Source organism: Chionomys nivalis, chromosome 9 (genome assembly GCF_950005125.1).
Source record: "Chionomys nivalis chromosome 9, mChiNiv1.1, whole genome shotgun sequence".
Taxonomy (NCBI): Eukaryota; Metazoa; Chordata; class Mammalia; order Rodentia; family Cricetidae; genus Chionomys; species Chionomys nivalis.
Window position 1 is genome coordinate 26494366 of NC_080094.1, and position 27966 is coordinate 26522331.

The following is a 27966-nucleotide window of genomic DNA, read 5'->3' on the forward strand; positions in this document are numbered from 1 at the left end:
TGCAGGATATACCAGGGTCCACACGTGCTGACACTTGCCCCGCCCTTGAGCCTTTCGCTGCTAGCAGTGGAGCCTTGCCTGCTGCACGTAAAGCAATCTGTGCGCCGGGCAGGCGAGGTGAACACACTTCGAGCTGGCGACTCTCCACCTTCATTGTGGTCCTTCGTCTCTGACTCAGAGTGCAGACTCGAGAACACTGTTGTCAGCTGAGTTAAATGCCTTACAAGAATGGAAGCAAGTGTTTATTGCCACCTTGGGTTCTGACCTCCGAGAGTTAGGGCAGTTTTAAAGGGGCAGCGCTTTGGTCGCCCAGGTGTTCATTCGGGAATCAGAGGGTCACAGAGCACTTGCTCAGAAACTGGCTTTAGCTCCTGTCTGCTGGTGTGGTGAGGTTTTCACTAAAATCACACATCCTTGATGGCCCTGTCTTCCAGGCCAAGGTGTCAGTGCTTACTATGGACTGTATTGTCCCCAGAGCCCCTAAAGAGTCAACGGCTAGCCCTTCGGTTTTCTGAACTAGTAGGGATGGTAAAGGATTGTGTACATGGCCAAAATACCGCAGTATTGGTTGTAGGTGTCCCATGAGTGGGATGTTGTACAGTTCCTGTCGAATGCTGGTGTCTAAAACTGGCCACACTCTGCTGTGGGATACAGGAGCTTTTTGTGTTTTCAGTGTGACCTGCTGGTAGTTTATGCTAAGGAGCCCAAGTATGCAGAACAAGACATGTGCCCAAACTCACACCTGAACTCTTTGCTCTCGAGAGGGCGTTAGTCTTCTTCATAGCACACAAAGCTCGCTTAGTGGGACCCCAACCTGTTAGCATCAGCCCAAGGGTTCCATCCCAGAGCGCATCTTCAGTGGCCCCTCCCACCCCGTTCTCCTTTGTGCTTCTTCCTGATACCCTTTTCCTCGCTGCTTCTTCCGCAGAGCCTCAAGTCAGATGAAGATGCTGAGAGTGCTAAGGAGCCTCAGAATGAATTGTTTGAAGCGCAAGGTAATCTATGGCTTCATAGCTCATGCTGTGACTGCTTAGAGCCACCGTTGGACAGGGCAGTGTCTGGAGACCTACATGTTTCATGTGTGTGACCCCTTTGGTTTCTTCTCCAGAAGTGGTTAGAATGTTGGTGTCATGGCTATGAGATGGTCACCCGGTCTTCAGTTTTCCCCAAGACCAGTTCCTGAGATAGAAGCTTCTGGCTGAGGTTGCAGGGTCCTGCCACTCTGATTCATGGCCTGTGGGTTCCAGGTATTGCCCAGGAGTCTCAGACCAAAGGGCTTTGCTTGGCCTGCTTGCAGGTTCTCATGCTGTGAAGGGGTCGCCTCAGGCCCTACCAGGGTTTGAGTTGTCCCCCAGCAGAGAGTAGCATGTGTTTCTGCTCTGGAAGAGCCTCACACAGCCACCAGATTCCCACAGTTGGAGCAAATCAGTTTCAGGAGAGTGTGGCTGGCCCAGGGGCTCTTGGCTGTCAGAGCTACTGTGGTCTGTGTGTGATACTGAGCTCCAGACAGCCCCTGGGTGCACAGGGATGAGCCGGATGGACAATACATCTGCGCCTTTCTGGGATGGCGGTTGTATTACATGTTCCTGGGGGTATAGAAATTCACAAAAAGTTTTCCATAGTAGTACCCTAAGAGACAGTACGGAGGCTTTATAGGGAAGTGATACTTAAACTCGTATTTGCCTACATTGCTTCTGTGATGAAAGATAATGAATGAATAGTGCTTACATGTTGGTGTTGGCTCCATGAGGAGAGTTCTTACCATGTAACCAGAGGACCTGCATTCAGATTCCCAGCACTCAGACTGAAAGCTGGGTTTGTCAGCACACATCTGTAATTCTAGCACTGGCGAGGCAGAAACAGTGGGATCCCTAGAGGTGGCTGACTACCTAGTTTTTCCCAGTCAGTAAGCCCCAGGTTCATGGAGAGACTCTGTCCTGGAGAATAAGGTGGTAAGTGACTAACATACCTGACATCGCCACACATGCATGTGTACCAGCAAACATGTGTACACTGACAGATATAAACGAACATGTATTTACATGTGTGCACATGTGCTCGCTTGCGCACACGCACACACACACATAAAAATTGAATCCTGGGATTTAACTGGGGAGGTGAGACCAAGGCCCGTGGCAAACGATTCCAAAGCAAGAAGAAAATGTAGGGGCCGCAGAGATGGCTCAGTAGTTAAGAACAATGACTGCTTTTCCGGAAGACTCAGGTTTAATTCCCAGCATCCACATGGCAGCTCACAGCTGTAACTCCAATTCCAGGGTATCCAATGCCCTCATAGAGACATACATGCAGTCAAAACCCCATGCATATGCAATAAATAAATCATTAAGTCAAAATACAATGTATAATTAACTGCCATCATCAGTGGTGCTTGCAGAAGTGATGGAAGGAGCTTGCTAGCATGGGGGTGACGTCTGTTCCTGGCCACTGTGCAAGCCCTGAGGAGCTGACCAAGGGACTGCCCAGGCTTTTCTGAGCCTTTCAATGGGCCGGAAGCAATCTGAGCACCTCTCGCTTTGTATGACCTGTCTTCTGTGTTATCAGAGCCTACCTCTCCTTGGAGGACAATGGCTTTTATGTTACTTGTTTAGTTGTGAAAGTAACTAATTCCTATAAGGCTAAGTATTCCATTTGGTTTCTTTGTTATTGGGTGTATTTATCAGTGTTTAACTGTGACCCTCCCTTGCTTCAGGCCAGCTGCAATCCTGGGGTTGTGAGGTCTTCGGGATACCCCGGAAATCCTGTAGCCCCTCCTTCGACACTCCTGAGAACCAGGTCCAGAGCATCTGGCATGAGCTTGGGGTTGGCAGCAGTGGTCACTTGAACGAGCAGGAACTGGCTTTGGTCTGCCAAAGCATCGGGCTCCACGGGCTTGAGAAACAGGTGAAGGCCTGAAGCCGCCCCAGTGACTTGTCTTTGTAGAGGGCACATTTAGTGCTGGGTCTGGAAAAGCAGCTCACCTCCAGACAGCTGTTTGCTTCTGTGCTTTGTAACCTCAAATCTTTTGATGGCTCCCAGGGTTGTTGGCCATAGGTTTGAGATTCCTTTGAGAATTCATTTCCCCCCCCCACAGTCCATCCTTACAACCTTATGGCTGCCCTCAAGGGTCTCAGCTGCTTTTAAAACTCTCACTCTGGGCTTCTACCCAGAACAAATACACTTCCTTCTTCTGCCCAGCCCAACATAGTGCCTTTGACCTGGCTACACCCCCGGTGTGTGCACCATTCTTCTGGGAAGGCTTGGGCAGGAAGTTGGCTGTGGTGATAGCATAGGTCCCTCTGTCATTGTTCCTACCCTGGATCCATGATGGACCATGAACCATAATAAGGCTCAGGCTGGGTTCCAGCAAGGTCCTGTCCCCAGTGGACACTTGAGTATCTGTAGAGTTAGGGCATTCAGATGCTGCCCACTCCCTTCTGACAAGGCCACATAGGATTCAGACCAGCTGAGCAGCCTTCGTAAAGCAGCTAGACAGTTTAGTTTGGGATAAGCCAAGTGCCCTTGTTGGGTTCTTAGAGCGAGAAGGATAGAGCAAGGCGACACTCTAGGCCTGAAGGGTGGTGGCTTTTTTGTCTAGGAACTTGAAGAATTGTTCAGCAAACTGGATCAAGACGGAGACGGCAGAGTGAGTCTTGCAGAGTTTCAGCTTGGCCTGTTCGGGCATGAGCCTCCTTCGCTTCCAGAAGCTTCCAGTCTGGTCAAACCAAACAGGCCTTGGTCTCATTATCAGGTAAAAGGGGAGAATTAAATTCCAACACCAGCAGTACTTGGTATTGGTCCTTGATCCGATGAGGGTGCTGGTTGGTGGTTTTGCCAGTGCTACGGCCCTGAGCCCAGAAGCTGTGTAAACGTGTTCACACACCTGTGCATGTGCAGTGCTCCTGGACCTCAAGCTCATCAGGTGGTGAGCATTCCTAATGGCATAGTTCACCTTCTCTGGGCTCTGTGTTCATCTGTAACATGGGGACAATCCGAGCATCAACCTCAGGACGTTCCGGAGAATAATGCCCTGTGAGGCCTCACAGGCGTGCAACTGAGTGGTGTTTTTCAGTGAGACAACTGTCTCCCTCTGCTGTTACACACTGAGGATGGATTAGAAAGTAGTGTAGCTTGTCTGGGATTCCTCCTCCGTATGGATTGAGGTTTTTCTGACCTGAAGTCCTGAATTTTACTTTTCTCAGAGGCTACTGGCCCAACACGTATTTATTAGCACCAAGACATAGTACGAGCTAGCTCTGGGGACAGGTCTTGGTATGGGCAGGTGCATTTGGGAATCTTAGTTTTTAACTAAAATCACTGAAGAGAGGCAAAGAAGCTCAGGGAAAGCACACTGCAAGATGGCATCAGCCCTTAAAAAAGTCAGAAATACCAGTGCAAGATGGCATCAGCCCTTAAAGTCAGAAATACCAATGCAAGATGGCATCAGCCCTTAAAAAGTCAGAAATACCAGGAGCTGGTTGTGGATCCGTGGTGAATGCCCAGCACGTGCCATCCGAGCTCTATTCTCAGCACTACATAAACACAAAACTCAAGACTGAAAGCCTGAAGGTGAGGCTTCCCGAGCCATACTCAGTGTTGGTTCAGCTGGACCCCCCTCTGAGTGAGGCCATGTTTCCTGTGCTTTGATATCATTGGCAACTGTTATCAAATGGGATCTCAGAGTCTGAACCGCCTTCTAGAAGGCCCAACAGCTATCTGTTCACCCAAGGCTAGCATATAAGGAGGACTGTGTGTCCCATGTACTTCCCAGAAGTTGCCTCTTCATCCGGCAAAGTCTCACCTTTGGCAGCAGTCACGGTCTAGAAGTTGCAGCTCCTTTCCATGTACCTTATTTCTTTTCCTTTCCTGCACATGGTAAGTTGCTCCCATGTTCCTGGCACTATGGATATTGGACCAACTTCCCATCTTGTTTTCTCTGCTCACAAACTACCTGCATACCACTGTACAACACAGGCATTCCGCTGCGTGCATCCATACCTGCTGTACTGTGCTCACTGTGCACACATCATCTGTACATGCACAGTTCATTGAGTACACACATATCCACCATGCATGCATTCCTGCTGTAGACATGGCACCTCCATTTTATGTATAGATCTGCCATGTCCTCACAATGTTGTACACATATATGTCCACTATACACTCATCGACTATATACACACATTTTCTGTATGTGTACACCCGCTCTGGACATGTGCACATCCATAGTACATTTGAACTTTCTGAAGACACATGTGAATCTACTGTATGTGTGTGTGGTAGACCTATGTGCATCTACTCTACCTGTATGTAGATGTGTGTAGGCTCTGTACATGTCTCACCCTGTATAGAGACACTCAGTGCACCATACCTACACATCCACTGTGTGTGTTGAACCTGCTGGGGGAACATTCACACCTGGTACATGCATACCTACTGTACATGAGTCTTGTCTCTGCACCACCTACTATTGACCTCTGCACATTCAGTATATATCTGTATCTACTGGTAACTCCATACCTTCTGTATGTACACATCTGCTGAAGGCATGCACAGGTTCTGTATATGCACATCCATTGTAGACACATGCACAGGTTCTATATGTGCATCCAGTGTAGACATGTGCACATCCATTGTTCTTGTGAACCATGTACAAACACATCTTATTACATACACTCCTACTGTAAGCACACGTGCAGGCTCTGTACATACATAGCCACTGTGAACAGTTGCTCATTCACTGCATATGTGCACCCACTGTATACACAGATCTTCTGTGTTTATCAAATGTAGATATGTGCCTGCTGTAGACACATCCATAAGCACAGCAGATATTTATCTACTGTATAAACCTACTGTGCGTTTGCATGCATGGCACATATCCACGCCTACTCATATACATGAATATATGTAAACATTAACATAAGCCTATATTCATTGTACGTAGTGTGTACATGCACACACACTGCTCTAGCATATTATGGCACATGCTGCCAAGGTGGAGAGAGGGCAGATTCTGACTTTAGTTTGTAGAACACTAAATTCCTGCCCTTCTTATGTCTCTTGTTTTGGAATGTCTGCCTCCTACTTTGGGCAACATTCAGGACTCCAGGGGTTTCAGCAGCGTGACCTGCTTGACTGCAGGATTGAGCGTACCATGTCCTGTATGGGCTCTACTGGCTTTATGTGGATGTGTTGGCTCCAGAGAGATTCACATCAGTCCTGCCCTCCTGCTGGAGCACAGAGCAGTTCCTCAGTGCATTTGGGTGTCAGGGCTTATGCACAGGAGGTCATCACTAGACCATGGTAGAGATGTTGTTTCCTTTTGCAAATGGGGCAAGATGTTTTGTAGGGTTGTAAGGCAGCCACACAGGTCAGGAAGAACTCTCCCTGGGTGTGCAGGAGAGGCAGGGCCAGGTGAAAGAGCAGCTGTATGGGGTGAGAAAACTGCCAGCAAGCTCTGCCTGGGTGCTGCACATTGATGCAACATCTTCAGGCTGGTCTGGGGGAGTTGTCAAAACGAAGTCCAAGAAAGGAACAAACCAGGATGGGGCGAGGACGGGATGGTAAGTGTTGGGGAACATATTTCAGCACAAGAATATTGAAAAGAAAAAGGAGATGCAGGCACTGGAGGTGACGAGGAGAGTTCACAGCAGCCCATCGAAATCATGCAGGGTATGGGGTGTGGTCCTGGGTCCAGCGGGTGCCCAGAGTTCCCCACCACAGGCCTAGAATAAAGGAAGCACTACCTGCCTCACTCCCAAGGTCTCTTACAGCTGAGAGTGGTGGGGAAGAACCCCAGATGAAACAGGAGAGGGTGGGAAGTCATTCTTTTTTTTTTTTTTTTTTTTTTTTTTTTGTGGGAAGTCATTCTTGCCCTTGGGTTCAGGTAGTAGAGAAGGCTTTCTGGCAGCTTTCCCTCTGGGAGACAACTTTACTGTCCCATAAACCTCTGTAGTACTGCCTAGCACAGGCCTGTGGGTCTGAGTTCTGGGAAATGTGGGGTTCTGCTTGAGCTGTTCTGCCTTCTTTCTGGGCCTGGCTGTAATTTCCTTTCTCAGTCTGGGTTTTCCTGGCATGTACTTTCTTAACATAGGAAGAAATGGCCAGATCCCTTTGTTGACCTTCTGTACATGATGCTGTGTTGGCCAGAGCTGACTCAGGCCTAATAGGTATGAGGTGCTGATGACAGATAAAAGCAGGTACCCAGGGATCCTTGCAAGGCCAGGGGCTGGGGCCTAAGGACTGGGTGCAGTCCCACTTCTATCCGCTGTAGAACCATGTGATCCCAGGTAAATCCCGGGCTATGCTATGCTTCTTCCCAAGGGAAGGGGGTCGGTTCATTGCGGGTATGCATTCTCTTGTTTTAAGCCTGGCTGAGAAGACAGGATACTGAACACAGGCTGGCAAGGTGAGATGTGTGTTATAGGGCACAGACACTACAGCCTCAAGACACCCAAGTACTCAGAGCATCTTCCTTCCTGATGTGCAGGAGGAGAATGGCTGCCATACAGCCACGACCTCATCCCTCGTGTCCGTGTGCTCAGGCCTGCGCCTCTTCTCCAGTGTTGACGATGGCAGTGGCTTTGCTTTTCCGGAACAAGTCATCTCCGCGTGGGCCCAGGAGGGCATTCAGAATGGCAAGGAGATCTTACAGGTTTGGGATGCACTGCTTGTGGTGTCCAGAACCCTGGGGCTGAGCAAGGGGCATGAGAGGTCACGTGTTCACAGAGAATAAATGCAGCAGAGTGTGTGCTGGGTACTGACGAACACCCGCCCTGTGCAGGGGAACCCCAAAGGGAACATTTTCCATCAGGTTTTGCAATGAAGATGTAGGACAATTTAATTCAGAAAGTAAAAGTACAGAGAAAACAGTCTGGAACTTGGTTTCAAAGGGGAAGGGCCCCATTATATTTGTTTAGGCAGAAGGAAGAATTCTGTCCATCTTGGGGTTGTACCCACCTATGAAATGGTGTCTTAGGGACCACAGCATGATGGGGAAACCGGTTGTTGACAGCCCAGTTGAGTTACTGGGGTTGAGAAGGAGACCCCAAGAACCAGAGACACTTGTAAAGAGGGAAGAGGCAGGTGCTGGCTATAGTTGCCACTGTGGGTTTGGGCCCCTGAACTGCCGCAGATTAACAGAGTCCATTTGGAGAAGCTCCTCACTGCCCCCTGCCTTCTGGGGCTTGCTGATTCCAGAGCCTGGACTTCAGTGTGGATGAGAAGGTGAACCTCTTGGAGCTGACCTGGGCCCTTGACAATGAACTACTGACAGTTGATGGTGTCATCCAGCAGGCAGCCCTGGCCTGCTACCGCCAAGAACTGAGCTACCAGCAGTAAGAGCCCATCAGGGAATGGGGATTAGGGTCCGGCTGGCCATGTCCACCTCCTGGGAACTTAGGTCACACCTTCCCTGCCTCATCTGCATTTCCTCTGGTGGCTCCCAGGGTACCTGTTCCCTGCTCTCCTGCCCTAGTAACCAGATCTCAGATGTACAGAGCAGAGGAGGCCTGAGGGCCCAGAGCTGTTCACTGCTGCTACTGCTTGGATTTTGTGTCCCCCAAATTAAAGATCAGAGCATCCTCAAATGTGAGATACAGTTAGAAATCCATATATCTGGGACCTCAGTCGGCCACTTTTTTGATGTTTGAAGATTTGAGCTTGACCTTCATTCTGCTGATTCTGGGGCTCACTGTTGTGGAGGCAGAAACCCTGTGGTTTAAGAAGGATCTGCTTCTGAGAGCAGCCAAGGGATTCCTGGCCAAGGCTAGCAACGGGAAAAGGAAGTTCATTTGAATGCTAACCTTTCCGATGGGCTGGGATCTGGTTTAGCTTGCCATTGAGGAAGTCATTTGCCTATCTTAACATGTGCACTGGTAAAATGGCCACAACAACAGTAGAGTGCCCAGCAGAGGTGGTTGGGGGTCAGTGAGGTCACACCCAGCTGTGAGGCTCAGGGAAGTCTGTCAGGCTGACAGCAGCATCCCATCTGTCCTTCCCATGGCAGAGGGCAAGTGGAGCAGCTGATGCGTGAGCGGGACAAGGCGAGGCAGGACCTGGAGAAAGCTGAGAAGAGGAACCTGGACTTCGTGAGAGAGATGGACGACTGCCACTCCGCCCTGGAACAGCTCACGGAAAAGAAAATCAAGTAGGTGTGGGCCCACAGCTACAGTTCCTGGGCTGCCGCAGCAGTGAGCAACCCCACTTTGGGGGGCACCAGCCAAGGGCCAAGGATGCCATTTGACTGGAGCCAGTGGAAGTTGGGACAGCTTTTGGTAGTACCTTTTCTAAAAGGGGGGTTGCATCTGACAAGCAGTGTCCTGCTTTCTGTGATGTGGGTACAGTGACCCCTGGTGTCCCCGTGTTCCTGTAGCCATGGGAAAACCCCTAGCTCTGTCCATGGATTTATCAGGCTCCTGCCTTAACTCGAGTTGCCTGTATTTCAAGATGGTGAGTGACTTGGAAGAACAGCACCTGCACTGATTTATAGGGGTCAGTGAGAGAGGCGGCCGGGTGGACCAAAAAGAAAAACACAAAGTTACCTCTTGGGTTTATTAACCAGATATTGGAAAAAACCCTGGCATGAAGACTTTTAGGGCTACAGTATGGAAGGAGCATCCCCAGCTCCATTGTGGGAGTCTTAGGCTTCCTGGCCAGCTTCAGTAACGTGCTCGAATGCCTGATGCTCTTAATCACTCAGCTCTGTGTCAGGATGTGGGCCAGAAAGTGCTGGTTGCTTTTTCCTTCTTCTCCATCTTTGGTTGGCACTCAGCTAGAGAGACCTGCCCAAGGTCAGAGTCTCAATCCTGCTGTGCCTAAATCCTTCCCTCAGCTCTTCCCGTGTGCATGGTGGGGCCAGTCCAGTAGCTGTGTTCTTAACATTGAGTGCGCCACTTGTATCAGTGTGGCCTGCACTGCATGAGGGGAGAAAAGGGGAAGGTTCTTGGTGTGGAATGGGCATCCACCTGCTAAGTAGTCTGTGTGGCCTGCTGTGTGTACTGTGGCATCTGGAGGCCGTGCTTCTTCACAGCAGTCCTGACAGCTGGGAATGTGAAGTCGTGTCTCCTGAACATTACTCAAGATCTTTTTTTTCTTTTTTTAAATATTTATTTATTCATTCATTGTGGATACAATATTCTGTCTGTGTGCATGTCTGCAGGCCAGAAGAGGGCACCAGACCTCATTACAGATGGTTGTGAGCCACCATGTGGTTGCCGGGAATTGAACTCAGGACCTTTGGAAGAGCAGGCAATACTCTTAAACCACTGAGCCATCTCTCCAGCCCTTACTCAAGATCTTGAAGAAGCCTCCCACACGGGCTTGATGGGAGCTCAGGGGATTCCACGGGGATTTTTGTCCTCCTTTATTTACCTTGTATGCAGCTTTGGTACCTGAGTCCACCTGGCCAGGGGCCTATTAGGCCAGGATGGCCTCAGGGACAAGAGATGAACAACATAGGGTCAGATTGGAGCCGCAGCAGCCCAGACAACACCTTGTGTTGCTGAGGACAGTGGGTTTCGGGTGCCACAGGCTCTTCAGGATGATCTCCACGCTACTGCACCAGCTCCTCCCTCCTATCAGTTTGATCGGAGGTTTAAATCTGCTAAATGCGAGATTTAAACCACAAGCCCATTACTTCCTTCACCAAGGTCCTGGCACTTTTGTAGGGCAGCCCAAAGCCAGAGGTTAAGGAAGGAGGTGAGGTTTCAGGCTGTTGTGATGCTGTCTGTGTCAATGCTGCCTCACCTATCCCCCAACACCCATCTCAATCCCATTTCAGGCAGGCAGGGAAATGGAGAGTCAGACAAGCTCATAACTTGCCCACAATTACTCACGGGTGTATGAAATTGAAACCCAAGTATTCCCCGTCCAGGTCTTACACCGTTCCTCTTTCCCTTCTTCCCGGGTCTCATGCATACTAAGCCAGTGTTGTACTACAGAACTACATCCAAGCTATTTACGTACATATTTTTATTTATATAATTTATATTTTGTTTATATAGTTTATATTTATATAGTGAAATTAAATCTATGTCATTTTAAGACAGTCTTACTAAGCTCCTCAAGCTGACCTCCCACTTGGAATCTTTGTCTCAGTCTCCTGAGTAGCTGTGGAGTCCGTGCACTTGACCTCCTGGCTCAGGCACATCTTCCCCTTGGCTAGGCCACTTTGGTTTATCACAGGACGGTGTTGCCATAAGAAATGGCTTGTTATATTTCCGCTCTCGTGAGCAGTTGATGACTACGGGCTTCCTGCCTCTGAATTCTTCTGCAGTGCCCTGGCCCAGGCTACCGCTCATCTTCACAGTGTTGGCATTTGCTACTCTAAGAACCTCCCCTCACTTCCGTGTTTTCTCAGAACTGCTCATGAAGTCTTCTGTTTTCAGAGCGAAACTGTTGTTAGAGAGAAGAAAGGGTTTTGGGTATGGCTCAGAGTTAGATAGGGTACTTACATAGAAAAACACTGGGTATGGTTCAGAGTTAGAGTACTTATGTAGAAAAACCCTGGCAGTTGGCTAAGACAGGCCAGTGCAGTCACTTGAGTGTAATTTTCTCTCCCTTGATATGTCCGGTGGGTTGTCATATCACCCCTCAAGTCCCCTTGACTGGATGTCACCTCCGCCAGCCCTTGAGAGGTGCAACCCACCAATGCGCCTGTCTGTAGCATCCACAGGTCATCTTCTGAGTAGATTGACAGGGTTCCACAGAGGGGGAGTTCTGAGGACAGGTGCCCAGGGAGGCAGAGTTACACTTCCAAGTGGGACTGTGTGTTTTGTGCTGTGTCCTAGGCACCTAGAGCAAGAGTACAGGGGAAGGCTGAGCCTCCTGCGGTCGGAGGTAGAGATGGAGCGGGAGCTGTTCTGGGAGCAAGCCCGCAGGCAGAGGGCTGCGCTGGAGCAGGATGTGGGCCGCCTCCAGGCTGAAGAAACCAGTCTCCGGGAAAAACTGACCTTGGCCCTGAAGGTAGGTGGGATGCATCCCTGCTGTAAACTGTGATGTCTTAGGGTTTCTATTGCTGTGAAGAGACACCATGACCACAGCAACTCTTATAAAGAAAAACGTTTTAGGGGCTAGAGAGATGGCTCAGTGGTTAAGAGCATTGCCTGCTCTTCCAAAGATCCTGAGTTCAATTCCCAGCAACCACATGGTGGCTCACAACCATCTGTAATGAGGTCTGGTGCCCTCTTCTGGCCTTCAGGCATACACACAGGAAGAATATTGTATACACAATAAATAAATAAATATAGAAAAATAAAAAAGAAAAACGTTTTATTGGGGCCTGCATACACTCAGTGGTTTAGTCCATTGTCATCATGGCAGGAAACATGGCAGCGTGCAGGGAGACATGGTGCTGCAGAAGGAGCCGAGAGTTCTACATCTTGATCCACAGGTGACAGGAAATGAACTGTCTCACTGGGTGTGGTTGAGCATATATGAGACCACCACCACAGTGACACACTTCCTCCAGCAAGGCCACACCTCCTAGTAGTACTACTCCCTATGGGTCACACATTCACACACGTGAGTCTGTAGGGGCCATCCCCATTCAAACCGCCACAGCAGAGCAGGGTGATGTCATGCTCTCACTCAGAGTAAGAGGCTTTGGCTTTGCTCCATTCTCCTCTGTTCTGAGTCATATGAACTCAAAATCGGAGTGAATCATATGAACTCAAAATCAGAGTGAATCAGTTTCTGCAGCCAGCGTGGCTGCGTCCCTTAGGGTCTGGGAACACCTTTAGGCATTGCCCCCTTGGCCTGGGCTCACAGTCTTGAGCAGACACAGCTTTCAGGGTTTTGGTGAATGTTGATGCCTTGTACCTATCCTGCCTTGTGTCTTAAAAGCTGTCTGAGGCCAGGCGTTGGTGGCGCACGCCTTTAATCCCAGCACTCGGGAGGCAGAGGCAGGCGAATCTCTGTGAGTTCAAGTCCAGCCTGGTCTACAAGAGCTAGTTCCAGGACAGGCTCCAAAACCACAGAGAAACCCTGTCTCGAAAAACCCAAAAAAAAAAAAAAAAAAAAAAAAAAAAGCTGTCTGAGCTGTTTAGACAGCCAAGCTCCAGAAACACTGACCTGTGAGCCTTCTTGCTGTTCTGCACCCAGCTTCTTCTCCTGCCGGGATGCCTAAAGACCTCTGTGGTCTCTCCCCCTCCCACCCTGCGTCCTGCAGTCCCTGCCCGTTGTGGTAGGAGTATCTGGACGTAACTGACATCACCCTAGTGTGATGCCGCTATCTTCCCAGCACAGCCCTTGTCTCCAGACACCCCTCCCGTTGGGCCTGACCTCTGACACAACTTCAAACCCATCGTTTTAAAAGCAGCTCAAAAATGGTGCATTACCAGGCCGTTCTTTTGTCACTCATGAACTTTCCGAACGTGGGAGTGGGGGCAAGGAAAAGGGGAACCAGTGGGGAAGCAATCTCCTTGGAGTTGTTGGGTGTGCCAAAGGACGTTGTGGGTTCCAACAGCACACTCTGCTTGATGCAGCGGCAGCACACACCCACATCCCCCCCCCCCCCCGCCTTTCTCAGGGTTCCTTCTGAGAAGTGCTGCCAGGAGCAAGCCTCCAGCAAACAGAGAAGTGACGTGGACATTTGTCATTGTCTTCCTCTGTGTCCTGAACCCTGTCCATCCCCCCCCCCCCCCCGGTCTCCTAGGAGAATAGCCGATTACAGAAGGAGATGATGGAAGTGGTGGAAAAGCTTTCAGATTCGGAGAAGCTGGTCCTGCGCCTGCAGAGTGACATCCAGTTTGTGCTGAAGGACAAAGTGAGCCTTTTTGCTGTTCCGGGTTTTCAGAGAAGTGCCTGTGAGTGGTGGGTGATAGTCAGGGCATCGGTGCCTGTCTTCCCAGGGACCCTGATATGCTGATGTGTACACATTTCTCACTTTCAGCTCGAGCCTCAGAGCATGGAGCTCCTGGCCCAAGAAGAGCAGTTCACAGCCGTCCTGAAAGAATATGAGCTCAAGTGCAGGGTGCGTGCCTTTCTGAGTCAGCTTGGCCATCTTGAGCATCCCTGAGTCCTGCTCCTGTAGCCTTCCCTGTAGCAGTGACGGGAAGGGAGTACCAGCTCCACAGGGCCAGCACTATGGGTTCTCAGAAACTCCCTGGCTCTGACCCTGGAGGCCATGTGAGGCCTCAACCTCTCTCTCCTCCTTGGTCTACAGATGCAGGGTGACCCACAGGTGACAGCAGGAGCATCTTTTCCAGCAAGAACTTATTCGGGCTGTGCTTAGTCATGCATGGCCATTGCTTAGTTGTGCAGCAGATATCCCAGTGACTAGTCAAATCCCAGGACAGAAGGTGTCCCTGACTGTACTCCCAGGATGAATCTTTTTTTTTTTTAAAGATTTATTTATTTATTATGTATACAACATTCTGCCTTGATGTATGCCCAGGCGCCAGATCTCAGTACAGATGGTTGTGAGCTACCATGTGGTTGCTGGGAATTGAACTCAGGACCTCTGGAAGAGCAGCCAGTGCTCTTAACCTCTGAGCCATCTCTCCAGCCCCCCCCAGGATGAATCTTAAAGAAGTTTCAGTGTGAGAACAAAAAGGAGAATTAGAATTGACATAGTTCATTACTAATGATACTGAAAAGATTTTGATTTATAAAGTGATCTGTCAAAAATCTTTTAGTCAGTCAGCTTTTGGTTAAGCTTAAATTACCAAAATTAATTTATATAAAACTTAGCAGAAACATTATTTACAAAGAGAGGCATATGTGTGGTTAAAAACTCCTGCCCCTGAAACTGGGATGTATAGTAGTGTGCTGTCTCAGTGAATGCAGGAGCTGATGCAGGAGGATTGCTTGCACCTAGGAGCTAAAGGTCAGTCTTAAGCCAAACACATGCTTGCTTATAATTCCAGGGTTTGGGAGGTGGAGGCAGCAGTATTAGGAATTCAGTGTCATTCATCTTTGACTCCATAGCCAGTTGGAAGTTCACTTGGGCTACCTGAGACTTTGTCTCCAAAAAACAGTACCTTCCAAAACCCGCAAGAAAACAAATACAAGGCAGCTCGGGGAATGTTGCAAGACCTGCCTCAAAAACAAACAACAAAATCATAAGAGCCCACAGGCCTGTTTGCTCCTTTATATTATAGGCATCGAGGAGAGTAAGTCAGTAGCTGCTGCCCAGTGTTGTGACTATTAAATTAGTAGAATTTTGCATAGGTTTTGTTTTGTGTAGTGGTTTTTTTTTTTGTTATTTCGTTTTGTTTTGTTTTGTTTTTTGTTTTTTCAAGACAGGGTTTCTCTAGCTTTGGAGTCTGTCCTGGAACTAGGCTTATAGACCAGGCTGGCCTCGAGCTCACAGGGATCCACCTGCCTCTGCCTCCCAAGTGTTGGGATTAAAGGTGTGCGCCACCACCCCCCAGCTAAAATTTTGCATAGTTTGGAAATAACACTGGTGATTCTAGAATCACCTTCATAGGCAAACCCTTCATAGACAACACTGCCAAGTGACCAAGGATAAGTAAAATGGGCACTCGAGGAATGGGCACCTAAAACTTTACATAAGGTTGTAATTCATTAAAGAACCCCCATCTACACTATACATAAGTTTTGGGTCTGGTCTCCACAGCCCGAATAAACCACTCAATAATAAACTCCACCGACAGCAAATCTAAAGTCAGGAGAGTTTACTAGTCAGTCATTTATTTTTCTCGTGTTTTTACAATAATAATAAAAATATGACAAGTGGTAATTTATAGCTATCTGAAGATACTACTGAAGGATGCTGATGAAGCAGACAGCTGGTTTTAGGTGCATGTGATTCTTTACAGCTCCGCTGACCATAAGGCTTTGCTCTGAGTCAGTTCCTGCTGAAAATCCATAGCTATTTCTGGGGATGCCATTATAGGCATGGTTATGACACCAAGAGTTACAATATAGTTTTACATGATATGAAAATTGATTCCCACATTGCAGAAGACTGTAAAGAATTAGGCAGAAAACAGACTCAGAAATGGAACTGCTGCTTTTTCACGTGTGTCCTTGGTCCCTCTTCCTGTGATACATCTTGAACTTCCCCCAGTGGGAGCGCACTACAGGTTGAGTAGATGCGTGTTCTGGGAAGCATGTGGCCTTGCTTTTGGACCCTCTGGCTGGTGCAGTCACAGAACTGGGCATATGAACCTACAGTCAGGAAAGGTTGTTGTCATACTTCCCAGGATTCTGCAGGACCCCAGACCTCCCAGGAAAGTGTGCTAGAAGCTTCTTTTCCTGTACTTTTAACATCAGGTGTCTTAGCCTGCTCATCCAGACTTATGTCATTAAAGTGCAAACAAGGTATTGCTTGTCACAAATGCAGACTCTTCATCCTCACATTGGGGTCTCTCCCAGTTCAGTTTCCTGTTGCTCAGCAGCCTATGCCTCATCAGGCTTCTGCTTCCCTGTTGTTATCCTTTCTCTCTGCTAAGTGCATCCTACTCTATAGCATTTAATCTAAACAATTGGCCTGACAGCTATAGCTACAGATCTTCATGCCAGTTCCTCTGCAGCTTAGCCCCAGACATGACCCGAGATGTTGGTCCCCATGCATGTGCCATGCCACCACCCTGGGGTGAGCAGCACCTGTTGAAAATTTTCTTGGTTTCTGCACAGCCTCAACTTTTTCCCTTTGGGCCCCTTTCATATATCCAGTGATGTAAGCACAAGGAAGTCAAGACATGGTTTCACTAGTTCTCCTAGGACCTTTAGACAGGGGAGTCTTAAATCCAGGTTTAGTGTTACATGCTTGAAGTCCAGAATTTGCACCTGCCTGTATGTCTAGCCTGTAGTGGACACTGACTGCAGGTGGGGCTAGTCTTGGGTTTGGCCTCTCAAGGCTGAGTGGCTGCAGCAGCTGGAGGAGGTGTCTGGCTCTGCCTATACAGGACCTACAGGACCTCAATGATGAGTTGCAAACGGAGCTAGAAGGCCTGCGGGTGCGGCTTCCCAGGAGTCGACAGAGCCCCTCAGGGACCCCAGGCACCCATAGAAGGCGACTCCCTGGACGTGGCCCAGCAGGTAGGAACTCAGTCCTGAGGGTAAGTTGAGGGTAAATCTCTTGGACACAACCACAAGACTGCACATTAATTTGGCAGCCCAGAGGTCCGAGATAAGGAGAGGAGGGTGGAAGATTTTGTTACATTTGTAGAAATCACAGACGTTATAATTACCTGACCCTAGAGGATACAGGTTTGCCCTTGGGGCCTGTTTCCACAGGGGGTCCTGTGAGATCACAGGTGTGACAGGGCTAAACATGGAAGGTCACTGGCATGGAATGTCATATAGCAAGGTCCTGGCTGCTGGGTCTTGTTGAAACCACACTAGAGGCTCTTTGGCTATTGGGCAGTGGGTTAAGACAAGGGCCATGTTGAAGTGTTCTTGGTCTTTTCTAGAGACTAAAGTGGGAGGTTTGTGGAGATGTCACAGCCCTTGTGGAGGACGGGGTACTGGCTAGTCTCTACCCTCCCACTGGCTGTACCAGGCTGTCATCATTAGTGCAGTCACTCCAGCTCTGCTTTCTTCAGCAGCATCGTGTGACACTCATGGCCCCCATCTCTCTGCTGCCCATGAAATCCAGCAGCCCTCACCACCCCTACCCAGTTACTTTATGGCAGTCCACGCCCCTCAGCATTGTTCTTCAGCCTTTGAGAGCTCCTGAGTCTCCATGTACCCACAGCTGTTCATGTTGGAAAGCAGGAAAAGATCATGTACCTTTCAAGAGGAACTTAGTAGAGACTTTACCTATGTGGGACATGAGTGGCTGCCAGAATCCCTGGGACAGAGACTGGATATGTGAGCTATGCGTTTGAACATGTTCAAGAGTGTAGAGACTCGGGCACGAAGCTTTACACAGCAGGGAGGTTGTGAAGCTGTCGGCCATTCTGCCTTGTCTTCTCATTTCCTCTGTGCTCCTGGCATCATCTGGAGCCAGACTTTAAATGTAGTGAATCCACCATCTGACAAGGATCTTTCAGAGAGTTAAAGGGCCTGGTGAATGTAGCAGGAGCCTCCTGGTTCTCTCTTAGTAACCAGTGATATGATGGAGACTCGAACCCTGCTGGGGAGATAGTTTAGAGGTTAAGCGCATGTTGCAGAGGACCTGGGTTCAGTTCCTAGCAACCACATGTAGCCCACAAAACCATCTGTAACTCCAGCTCCAGAGCATCAGACATTAATCTGTGGCCTCCATGGGCGCTGTACACACATGGTGCCCAGGCATATATGCAAAACACATAAAATACAGATAAATCTTTTTTGAGAAAGGCTTGAACCTCTGAGTTCTTTGTAGTATCAACTTGTAGAACAGTGTGACTCTTCCTTCCATCCTAGAGTCTTCAACCACAGGGCACCTGCAGGGCAGAGTGACCCTTACTACCAGCCCCGTGTTCTTTATACAGTGCTGGTGGAGGGCAGAGAGACCGTCTTGCCAACCTGCACTCACATGTTACAGGTTGGGAAGCTGCCATCTAGAAGTCAGATGAAAGGCTCAAGAAGGCGCTGTAGGTATCCTAGACATTATGTCATAGAGTGTCTTCTTTGCAGGCAGTCTGTCCGTGGGTGACTCTGCTCCGATGAGTTTGGAGACAGAGATAATGGTGGAGCAGATGAAGGAACATTACCAGGAGCTCAGGATGCAGCTGGAGACCAAGGTGAGGGGGTTTGGGACCTCAGGCTGCAAAGCTATGTGTCCAGCTCCTCAGACTGCTTATCAGGGCAGGCCGTTCTGTCCTACTATTGTAGCCTCGTGTTCCCTGGTAGATATGCTGGGGGCTTCTGACATGGCTTTGCCTCTATATCCCCTAGGGCTTCCAGGCTGTGGGGTGCCATCCTGCTGGTCTTGTGAAGGCTCCTTAGTTGTCATACGCTCTAGACTCATGGTACTTGCCAAGTGCTTGGCCAGTCTTGGTCCCAAGCCTTCTGAGCTCACCCCCTAAACCTAGCACAAGGTTTCTGTGAAGGGGTGACATAGGCACACTGCACACCTTGGCAACATCACTATCCTGCCATCCCCTTTTCTCCATCCTGGGACCTGGTCAGGTCTGGGCCATCAGCTCTTTTGAGCATCCTGCCTGTTATCTTCTTGTTTATGTGTTACGCTGCTAGGACTTCCTAATTAGCACTGCTCATCTTTCTTTAGGTAAATTACTATGAGAAGGAAATTGAGGTCATGAAGAGAAACTTTGAGAAAGATAAAAAGGAGTTGGAGCAGGCATTCCAGCTTGAGGTCAGCGTGCTGGAGGGCCAGAAGGCAGATCTAGAGGCCCTGTATGCCAAGTCTCAGGAGGTCATCCTGGGCCTGAAGGAGCAGTTGCAAGATGCAGCACAGAGCCCTGAGCCTGCATCAGCTGGGCTGGCCCACTGCTGTGCACAGGCACTGTGCACTCTGGCCCAGCGACTAGAAGTGGAGATGCACCTGCGACACCAGGACCAGCTGCAACAGATAAGGTTTGCGATGGGTTTTTTTGTTCAGGGATGCTTGCCAAGAACCAAAACTTGACTGTAGGCTTATGTACATGGGTCAGGATCCAATGCCTAGTGACAGGGAAGTTTCCTTTCCTCAAGGGCCCAGAGAACACTTTTCTAACTAAGAATTTCACTTTCAGGTCACCTTGGGTCCTGGAGCAGTTTGCTGGGTTGTGCCTAGACTCTGTTCTTTTCCTCCTCCTCTTCGCTTGTCTGATAGCAAGATAATGTATTCCCCATCACTAAATATTGAGGACATGAAAGAGTAGGTGTATTAGTCCAGGTTCTCTAAAGGGACAGAACTGATAGAAGAGAAAAACAGAGACAGACAGACATATTAGAAGTGTATTTATTAGATTGGCTTACAGGCTCTGGACTGGCTAGTCCAATAGCTTTCTCTCAAAGGAAAGGCCAGTAGTTGTTCAGTCCTTAAGACTGAATGTCTCAACTGGTCTGGTGGAATCTGAAGAAGTAGGTTCTAATACCAGTGAAGGAATGCCTCAGCAACAGGGTAGATGACTTTTGCCAGTGAGAGTGAAGGCAAGCAGGCAAAAAGCAAAACCTTCCTTCTTCCATGTCCTTCTATGTGGGCTGCAACCAGAAGGTGTGGCCCAGATTTTGGGTAGGCCTTCTCACTTCAAATGATCCAATCAAGATAATCACTCACACATGTACCCAGCTGCTTGGGTTTTAGTTGACTCCAAATGTAGCAAAGTTGACAACCAATATTAGCTATCACAGCAGTAGAGGAAGAAAAATCCAGAAGCCACTCGAAATAGACAGTTGATTTGGATTAGTGAGAAAAGTCTTGGAAAGCGAAAATATTTGTACCTGGAAGGAAAGGGTCACTTGGAAAACCTGAATGTGGTGGGTTACAATGTGTCCATTACCTGAGAAATGTCACCTGCCCTCTGTTTCCTGAGGCCAACTTGGTAGAGTCAGTACTTAGTTACTGGGGACACATAGCTAGTGTAGGTTGTTACCCCACAAAAAGTGGTCCTTCCTACCTCATGTTGGGAGCCAGAGCCTCCCACTGGCTAGACTGAGCAGATGGTTCAGTTGGTGTCATCTTGTTGGATCCAGATGTTGACGACAAAGGGACCCATTCCTGTCATTGTGTTGACAGCTGCAACTCAGCCTGTCGTGGCGTCAGTTCCGATTGAAGTGGGCATGCTTCTCGGTGGGACAGAACTGAGAGTAGCCAGAAAACATAGGGTGTGAGGGGGAGAGAGTCAGAGCCCTTCGCCCTCCCTTTGGGGATGACAGCAGCAGAGACATTCGGGGCCGCTGGAGACCTGCGGGCACTGACTGTGGCACTCCTGACGGGCAGAAGCGGCCATCTTTAAGTCGTATACTCCCCCAAATCCTAAGCTATCTCTTCAACACGAGCTGCTTTGGGGCCTGGTATGGTACCTAAAGGCTGGGGCATGGGAGCCCTCTTTCTTGCAGCATGCAGGATATGCCAGGCTCCTCCTTCCTGGGGAGCTGTGCAGCTGGGCACCTGGTGCCTTGTCTGTGGAGCCACAGCCAGTCCAACTGTACTTATGTCCCCTGCCAGGGTACACAGCATGCCTCACCAAGCTGGGTGTTTCTGTCTAGCCTTACCTCACTCCCACATCTTCCCCACTCTCTCTAGGCTGAGGAAACCCCAGGCCAAACTGCTTATAGGGTTTTCAAGGAGATTTTTGAGTGGGGGTCAATTTTATCTGTCTCACTAACCCCTGGGGCCAGCGCTGCCCAGTAGCACTTGGTGCAAGGCCTCCAGCCATGGTTGACTAAGCACTTGCAGTGTGACCAAGGACAAGAATTTTAGTTCTACCTAATAGTAACCTCATTATCTTTAAGCTGTCTGACATGGTGAATGATTCTGTGACTGTAGACTTCACAAAGGACTCCAGGGAAGGAACTGGGCATCCTGACACAAAATAGTCTACAGAAAGGAGGAAGGGGCTAGTTAGGCACTTAGAGCAGGAATTCCAGTGACTTTTTCTTGTATGAGTGGAAAGGCCTAGGAGTCAGCTGGCAGAACCTGAAGTGCATGGCTGTGTTTCTGCAGGAGAGAGGCAGAAGAAGAGCTGAATCAGAAGCTGTCGTGGCTGGAAGCCCAGCACGCGGCCTGCTGCGAGAGTCTGTCCCTGCAGCATCAGTGTGAGAAGGACCAGCTGCTGCAGGCACACCTGCAGCGAGTGAAGGACCTGGCTGCTCAGCTTGCCCTGGAAAAGGGCTGGAGGGAGGAGCGGGAGCAGGAGGTCCTGGCCCACTGTCGGAGGCAGCAGTTAAAGCTTCAGGCTGTGATGAGCGAGGAGCAGGCGCGCATCTGCAGGTCATTCACCCTGGAAAAGGAGAAGCTGGAACAAACCTATAGGGATCAGGTAGAGGGACTTGTGCAGGAGGCAGATGCACTGCGTGCTCTCCTGAAGAACGGAACCACTGTGGTGAGTGACCATCAGGAGAGGACACCCAGCTCCATGTCCCTGGATCCAGACAGCAGGCAGCAGCCACTAGCTCGGCAAGCTGTCAGGCCTGATGGACAGACAGGAGCACCAGCAGAAGAATGGCCTGGCCAAGGGAGAGCTAAGGGGAGTGAACTTCCTGGCCAGCCTTGTAGTATAGTTGCCATGCCAAGCCCAACCCCTACCCTAGTGTCCAGAAGATCCCCGGAGAGCCTGGGTGTCAGAGACAACCATCAAGGTCCACTCAGTTCTGAGGAAGGAGCTGTTCCAAAAGAGCCAGAGCCTCCTGCCAGGGCCGTAACAGGCCAGGGCCAGAAGCTGTTCTTACCTACTCAGCTCCAGATGTTGGAGCCAAGGTTGGACTCAACTGCTCTGGACAGGAAGCCAGCCCCTGTTTGGGTTCAGGGACAGGTTTCAGAGGGGCCAACTGGGGATGCTGAGGGTGTCCAACAGACTTGGCTCCATTTCACTGAAGAAGCTTCTAGGCCCTCACTGCCCTGCCCTGAGCTCACAGATCCACATGAGACCAAGTTCAAGCACTTTGCCACCCTGGGGGAAACGGAGGCCAGGGTGACATCAGTGATGTCGGAGAGTGAGATGAATGATGTGAAGACCAAGCTTCTGCAGCTGGAAGACGTTGTCCGGGCTCTTGAAAGGGATGCAGATTCCAGGGAGAATTACAGGTTTGTTACTCCTGGTCATAAAATGCACACAAACCCTCAGAGTTGTCCTTAGTGACCACTGTACAGTTTCCCCCAGTTTCTAGCTCTTGGTTGCCAATGTGACTGTGTGATTCCTCTTATTTGTGTGGGAATCACAAGCCCACTTCTGTCTCCTGGCTCTCCTGATCCCTGGTGTCAGCAAGTGGGCCAAGAGAGGAAGGGTAGGCCTTCCTGAGGCAGCCCAGCTGACTCTAGTGTCCTCACCTCATAAGAGTTTTGGAGGTTTCGTGTAAGTTGTGGGTCCTGGGGGATCCGATTTTGGGTCAACTTGTTGTTTCTGCTGTCGTTCCTGGTGATCTTTGCATATGTTTGTTAATCTGTGTGTGTTCATATTTACTTGAGGTTAACCTCAAGGAATCTTGAGAGCCTCAGTGAAGGCTGCTTTAGGCTGTATTGCCTTTGCAAAGAAGTGGGACAAAGTGAGATACCTGAGACCGCCTGGGCTTCCTTCTGTGCCCCAGCTGTGCGGGTGCCCACAGCATGGCTTCTCTGCCCTGCTGGCCATGCTGCTGGCACAGACACTGCGCCCCGGGCCGGCCCAGCTTCAGGAGGCACCCTGCTTGGTCGCAGCTTCAGTTCAGCTTCCAGGTTTTTGTTTGATTTGGTGCCCTTGGAGTACGGCCTCTGTGAAGAAGGCATACACCACGTGGGACTTGGCTCTTCACCGCCTCTAGGTGTCTGCAGGGACCAGGTGCTGAGTGCCTGGAGGAGGTGTGGGTGTGGCTCAAAGGACCTGGCCCTCGGGGAGTGCACACCAGCGCTTGCTCCCTGGAGACAGGAGGCCTCGTGCTGGTCTCATCCAGAGAGAGGATGCAGCCTGCAGTGTTCAGCACTCCCAGCTACGCGCTGGCTGCGAGCCTGTGTCCAGCTTGCCCCTTCCAGGTCTCACTGGCTTCCTCAACTTTGACCACAGGGCTGAGTTTCAGAGGCTTTCTGAAGAAAACTTGGTGTTGAAAAGTGACCTGGGGAGGATTCAACTGGAACTAGAAACTTCAGAGAGCAGAAATGAAACACAGAGGTAAGGTGGGCTCATGGTTCCCATACCTGTGTGCTGCAGCCTGATGGTACTCCTGAGTGAGCTTAGGAGAGGCAGGATGGTGGGGAACTATGAGACGATGAGACGGCTTGGGGACTCTAGCTGCCGTCTGTGGGTCAGCAGAGCCTAGACCACTGTAATCTGTACTAGCTGCCGCTTGCCTGGCATCCCACCCACAGCTCAGGACAAGTGTGTGTTAGCCCTGCAGAAATAGCCCACATGGCACTTGAGGAGGGGCTGGGGCTGCCAGTGTTTGGAGGGGAGCAGGGCCTAGCACAGCCTGGCGATGGCCCACCGTGCTCTTCTCCAGCAAGTCAGTGAGTCAGAGCTGGAGGCAGGGCTGAACCCAGGCTGTGAAGTGATGTTTTTAATCTGCTTCTTCAACAGGGAGGAGATTGAGGTTTTAAAGAGAGACAAGGAACAGGCCTGCTTTGACCTGGAAGAGCTCGGCACACAGGTTGGGTACTAACCGGCATGAGTGGTGTCACCTCCCTTTCTTAGTTCTTGAAGAAATTTCTCTCTGATGAAAGGGGAGTAGAGAATTTTTTCCCTACAAGATCCAGTTGCAGCCGACCCCAGCTCTCCTCATCAGGCCCCTCCCTAGGTTGGCAGCTATCCTCACTGTTAGCAGTCATGCGTGCCATCCAGTCTCCTTCAGTCTCTGCATGGTAGTCCCTCCATGAGTACCTGCGTCCTCATCTCCTCTCATGAGGACTCCACTATCACCTCAGTTCATCTTTAAAGTGCTTTTCTCCAAGTCCAGTCAACATTCTAGGGTGCTGTGGTTAGGGTTTCAAGATTTGAATTTTGGGGAGGACATGCCTCAGCCCTTAAAGTCACAGCCAAGGCACGATACTGATAGACTCTTTTAGCCTATTTAGATCCTCCAGTTTTTATATCTGCCCTCATTGGTTGCTTATGCATTGGATCCTATATAATTGTATCAACTGGGTAGACTCCTGTGTTCTTCACAGACATGTGATTGGTGTTTCTATTAGGGATACCTGTTACCATTTAGTTGCCACACCAACACTCCCACCTGGCAACCCCAATCTTCTCTCCAGAAATGTCATTTCAAAGTGTAATGTAAGTGGAACTGTACCAAGTGTGGCCTTTGGGGTTGTCTTTTTGTCACACATCACCATTCCCTGGTGAGTTTGAGGCACTCTGCAGCTACAGTTTCTCACTATTGCACTGTTTCCTGTGTGTGTGTTCTTCTGAGCCGTATCATGACACTGTGCTATTAAATACTGCAGCAGGTGTCCCCACAACAAGTGCATCTTTTACTAATTTAATTTAATATTGCTGAAGAGTTAACTGAACTAGTTCACATGCTTCAGTGATCCAAATATCACACAGTAAGCAGCTGGCATATGGGGCATAAGTCAGTCACGCTGTCTTGTCTGCAAGGTGAAGGGATTATAAATGAGCCGGGCATATCTCTGGTGATGTACCTAGATCACCACCATCAGAGATGTAGCTGAGAAGACTGGATAGCTGAGGTGATCAATAGCGCCCTTACTGCGCATGTCTGTAGGCATGGTGCTTCTCTGTGGGGCTAGGTTCTGGGAGGATCAGGTGGACACTTCTTCCCGTGGATCCCATGAAGACTGATGGAAGCACAGGGTGGCTCCCTCGCTGGGCACGTGTTCAGTCACAGGGCAGGCAAGGACTCAGAGGCCACTGCTAGAGACAGCAGTGGAAATATGACCTTCTGCAGTGACATATCAGCTCCACTGACCCCATTACACTGGCTTTTGGAAGAGACTGTTATCTCACAGGCTGTCCCTAGACTGTATCTGTTAGCTGCTTCTTCAGGGTGCCGTGCTGTTTGGTTCTATGTTACCTGTTTGACTTGGAGACCAGAAGAATGATAAAGACTAGAAGACATCAGAAGGGCAGTTTGGTGGCTGTAGCACATAATGGCCTCTGGTGGCCTGGGTCGTCTCCTCTTATAGAACAGAGTAGGGTTACTAGTTCTCATCTCCTGGCCGCTGAGGCTGGACCATCCCTGCCTTCTGTGTACAAGTACAGCCTCTGCCCACTTGCCCAGCTTCTTTGACAACTCAAAATGTCTCCAGGGGCTGCCAGATGCCCATAGGGAGAAAAGTCACCCCTGGTTGGGAAACTCTAGAATGATCTGAACTGAGCTGCTATTTAAAAGCATTAATATAATATATTAATATATATATTAATATAATATATATGTTTTAACTCTTTTTGCTGTAGACTCAGAAGTACAAGGATGAATTGTCACAGCTCAACTGCAGGATCCTTCAGCTGGAAGGGGACACATCTGCCCTCCATACCCAGAAGGAGGAAAATCGCGTTGCCATCGAGCTGTTGATGCGGAAGCTGGAGGAGGCAGGGTGCCGGGAGGAGCAGCAGGTCAGGGGCCAGGCTGTACCTGGGCAGTGGTTGGAAGGAGGGCCTACTGGTTGGTGGAGGTCAAGGAGGAAGGAGGGTACCCCAGAAGTGAAGTAAAGGGCAAACCCTGGAGAAATGGGTTCGCCTGGGCAGCTTTGGTAAAGTCACCAGGATGTAGAAAGGGGAACAAACTGTGTTACTGCAGGTGGCAGGGAGCAAATGCTGGGGTTCTCCGGCTTTCTCGGAGTAGAATAAATAGCAAGAGCCTGAGAATACCTCTGTATGTTGGCTTTATAATTTTGCTTGTGAAGAGTGTACCTAAAAGCATTATGGATTTAGCTGGAAGTGTTTTTATTATTGTCCTATTTATAATAGAAAACAGGACCAGAATCAGTTTTGAGTGTCATCAGTAGCTGAATGAGTAAATGGTGGCACAGCCTTTAGATGCCAAGTCCTCAAATAGCAGTGTTTGGGAACGATCCAGGTTCCATAAGGAGGACAGCACTGCAGGATGCTGTGTACTTTGTTACAAGCTCACAGTAGAGGTGCGCTTGAATAGACGAGAGTAAAGAAATGAGGTGTGGGCCTCAGCCTCTCAGGGTCATGGGAGATTAAAAATCTGCAGTTTTTTTTCTTGTCCGTAACTTTCTGGTTTCTGTGTTTCTGGTTTCTTTCAGGCTCTGCTTATAATTATGAAAATGTTTTTTGTTGTTTTTATAAACAGGGTGTCCAAATCCAAAACCTTGAAGTTGAACTTGAACGTGTAACTGAGGAATGCCAGGGCTTACGACTGTCACACGCAGAGATGACAGAAAGCCTCAAAGAGAGTCAAGGCCAGGTGGGTAGGTGAGGTGACCGGAAGCACTTGGTCTGGTCCTAGGCTGAGTAGTATCAGCAATAGGCTGACAGTTGCCATGACTCATCCAGCCCAAGGATGTTATTGGACCAGCCAGGTGCTCCACAGCTGACCAGGAACTCAGCAGGCTCAGAGTCATCTCCATTTCATGGTAACAAGGACAGATCAGAGATCAAACAGGATCTCTGATGGAACTAGCCTGCCCACTCCTGCCTCTGGGGTCTCGGAGGTAAACAGACTGCGGCAGCCAGTTCTTTTACTCTGTCAAGGATTCTGTGTTTTAGATAAGCATCAAACTCCTTGAACTTGTGTTTCAGTCTTACCTTTGTTTGATTGAAGGAGTTGGCTAAATTATGCATTGTTTAATAGCAGAGACTGCTCATAGCCATGCTGAGTTCTGTGGCTCTGGTCCCCTGGGTTTAGGACCTTATGCTGAGCCAGAGCCAAATCTCAGAACTGAGAATTCCCTCTGCCATGTAAGGAAACCAGGTGGGCTCACAAAGCTTATGCCTCACTCTGGTCACGTGAAGTAGGCTGTGATGGACAGTGAATGGAACAGAACCTGATCCAGCAGCAAGCCGTTGCTTTGAGGACTCTAGACACAATCTTTCCCTACCACATTGCATGGAGACACTGTGGCTAGCGAGAACTTGGCTCTTAGTCCCTGAGGACTGCCATACACACAGGCAGGTCCTTCAACACAGGTCACTCTCTGGGGTGACCTAACAGAGAATATAACACTAACACTTTGACTATGTCTGATAATGACTCTGCAGTCATCAGTCATGCCAAAACTTGTCCTCCTAGCTGCAGAGTGTCCAGCTGACGCTGGAGGCTGCACAGTCCCAGCATGGCCGGATTGTCCAGTGCCTGCAGGAGCAGATGGGTCACTTGGTTCCTGGAGCTCACGTAGCTGAGCTACAGCACCAGCTCAACCTTGAGGAGGAGGCTGGGAGACGACTAAACGCACTGCAGGTGAGTGAGGTATGCCACTGCAGGCTGGCTGCTTGGGAATGGGCATTAAAGACAAGGACGCTGGAACAGCAAGGGACATGTAATAGATGCTGACGGTAGACCAGG

At 49.6% G+C, this 27966-nt stretch overlaps 1 protein-coding gene across 2 annotated transcripts in view; it reads left to right on the plus strand.

The window, feature by feature from the left end:
• Nucleotides 1-27966, plus strand: part of Ninl (ninein like) — a 57853-nt gene that overhangs the window by 26309 nt on the left and 3578 nt on the right. For both annotated transcript variants that reach the window (XM_057780822.1, XM_057780823.1), the window contains exons 5-22: nucleotides 929-995; nucleotides 2711-2901; nucleotides 3596-3748; nucleotides 7490-7654; nucleotides 8200-8336; nucleotides 9008-9148; nucleotides 11790-11964; nucleotides 13655-13765; nucleotides 13892-13972; nucleotides 16875-17007; nucleotides 18532-18638; nucleotides 19127-19434; nucleotides 21509-22588; nucleotides 23541-23645; nucleotides 24051-24120; nucleotides 25893-26051; nucleotides 26755-26868; nucleotides 27694-27861. In XM_057780822.1, the coding sequence (XP_057636805.1) occupies nucleotides 929-995; nucleotides 2711-2901; nucleotides 3596-3748; nucleotides 7490-7654; nucleotides 8200-8336; nucleotides 9008-9148; nucleotides 11790-11964; nucleotides 13655-13765; nucleotides 13892-13972; nucleotides 16875-17007; nucleotides 18532-18638; nucleotides 19127-19434; nucleotides 21509-22588; nucleotides 23541-23645; nucleotides 24051-24120; nucleotides 25893-26051; nucleotides 26755-26868; nucleotides 27694-27861 (3465 nt within the window). The remainder of the gene's footprint in view (nucleotides 1-928; nucleotides 996-2710; nucleotides 2902-3595; nucleotides 3749-7489; nucleotides 7655-8199; nucleotides 8337-9007; nucleotides 9149-11789; nucleotides 11965-13654; nucleotides 13766-13891; nucleotides 13973-16874; nucleotides 17008-18531; nucleotides 18639-19126; nucleotides 19435-21508; nucleotides 22589-23540; nucleotides 23646-24050; nucleotides 24121-25892; nucleotides 26052-26754; nucleotides 26869-27693; nucleotides 27862-27966) is intronic.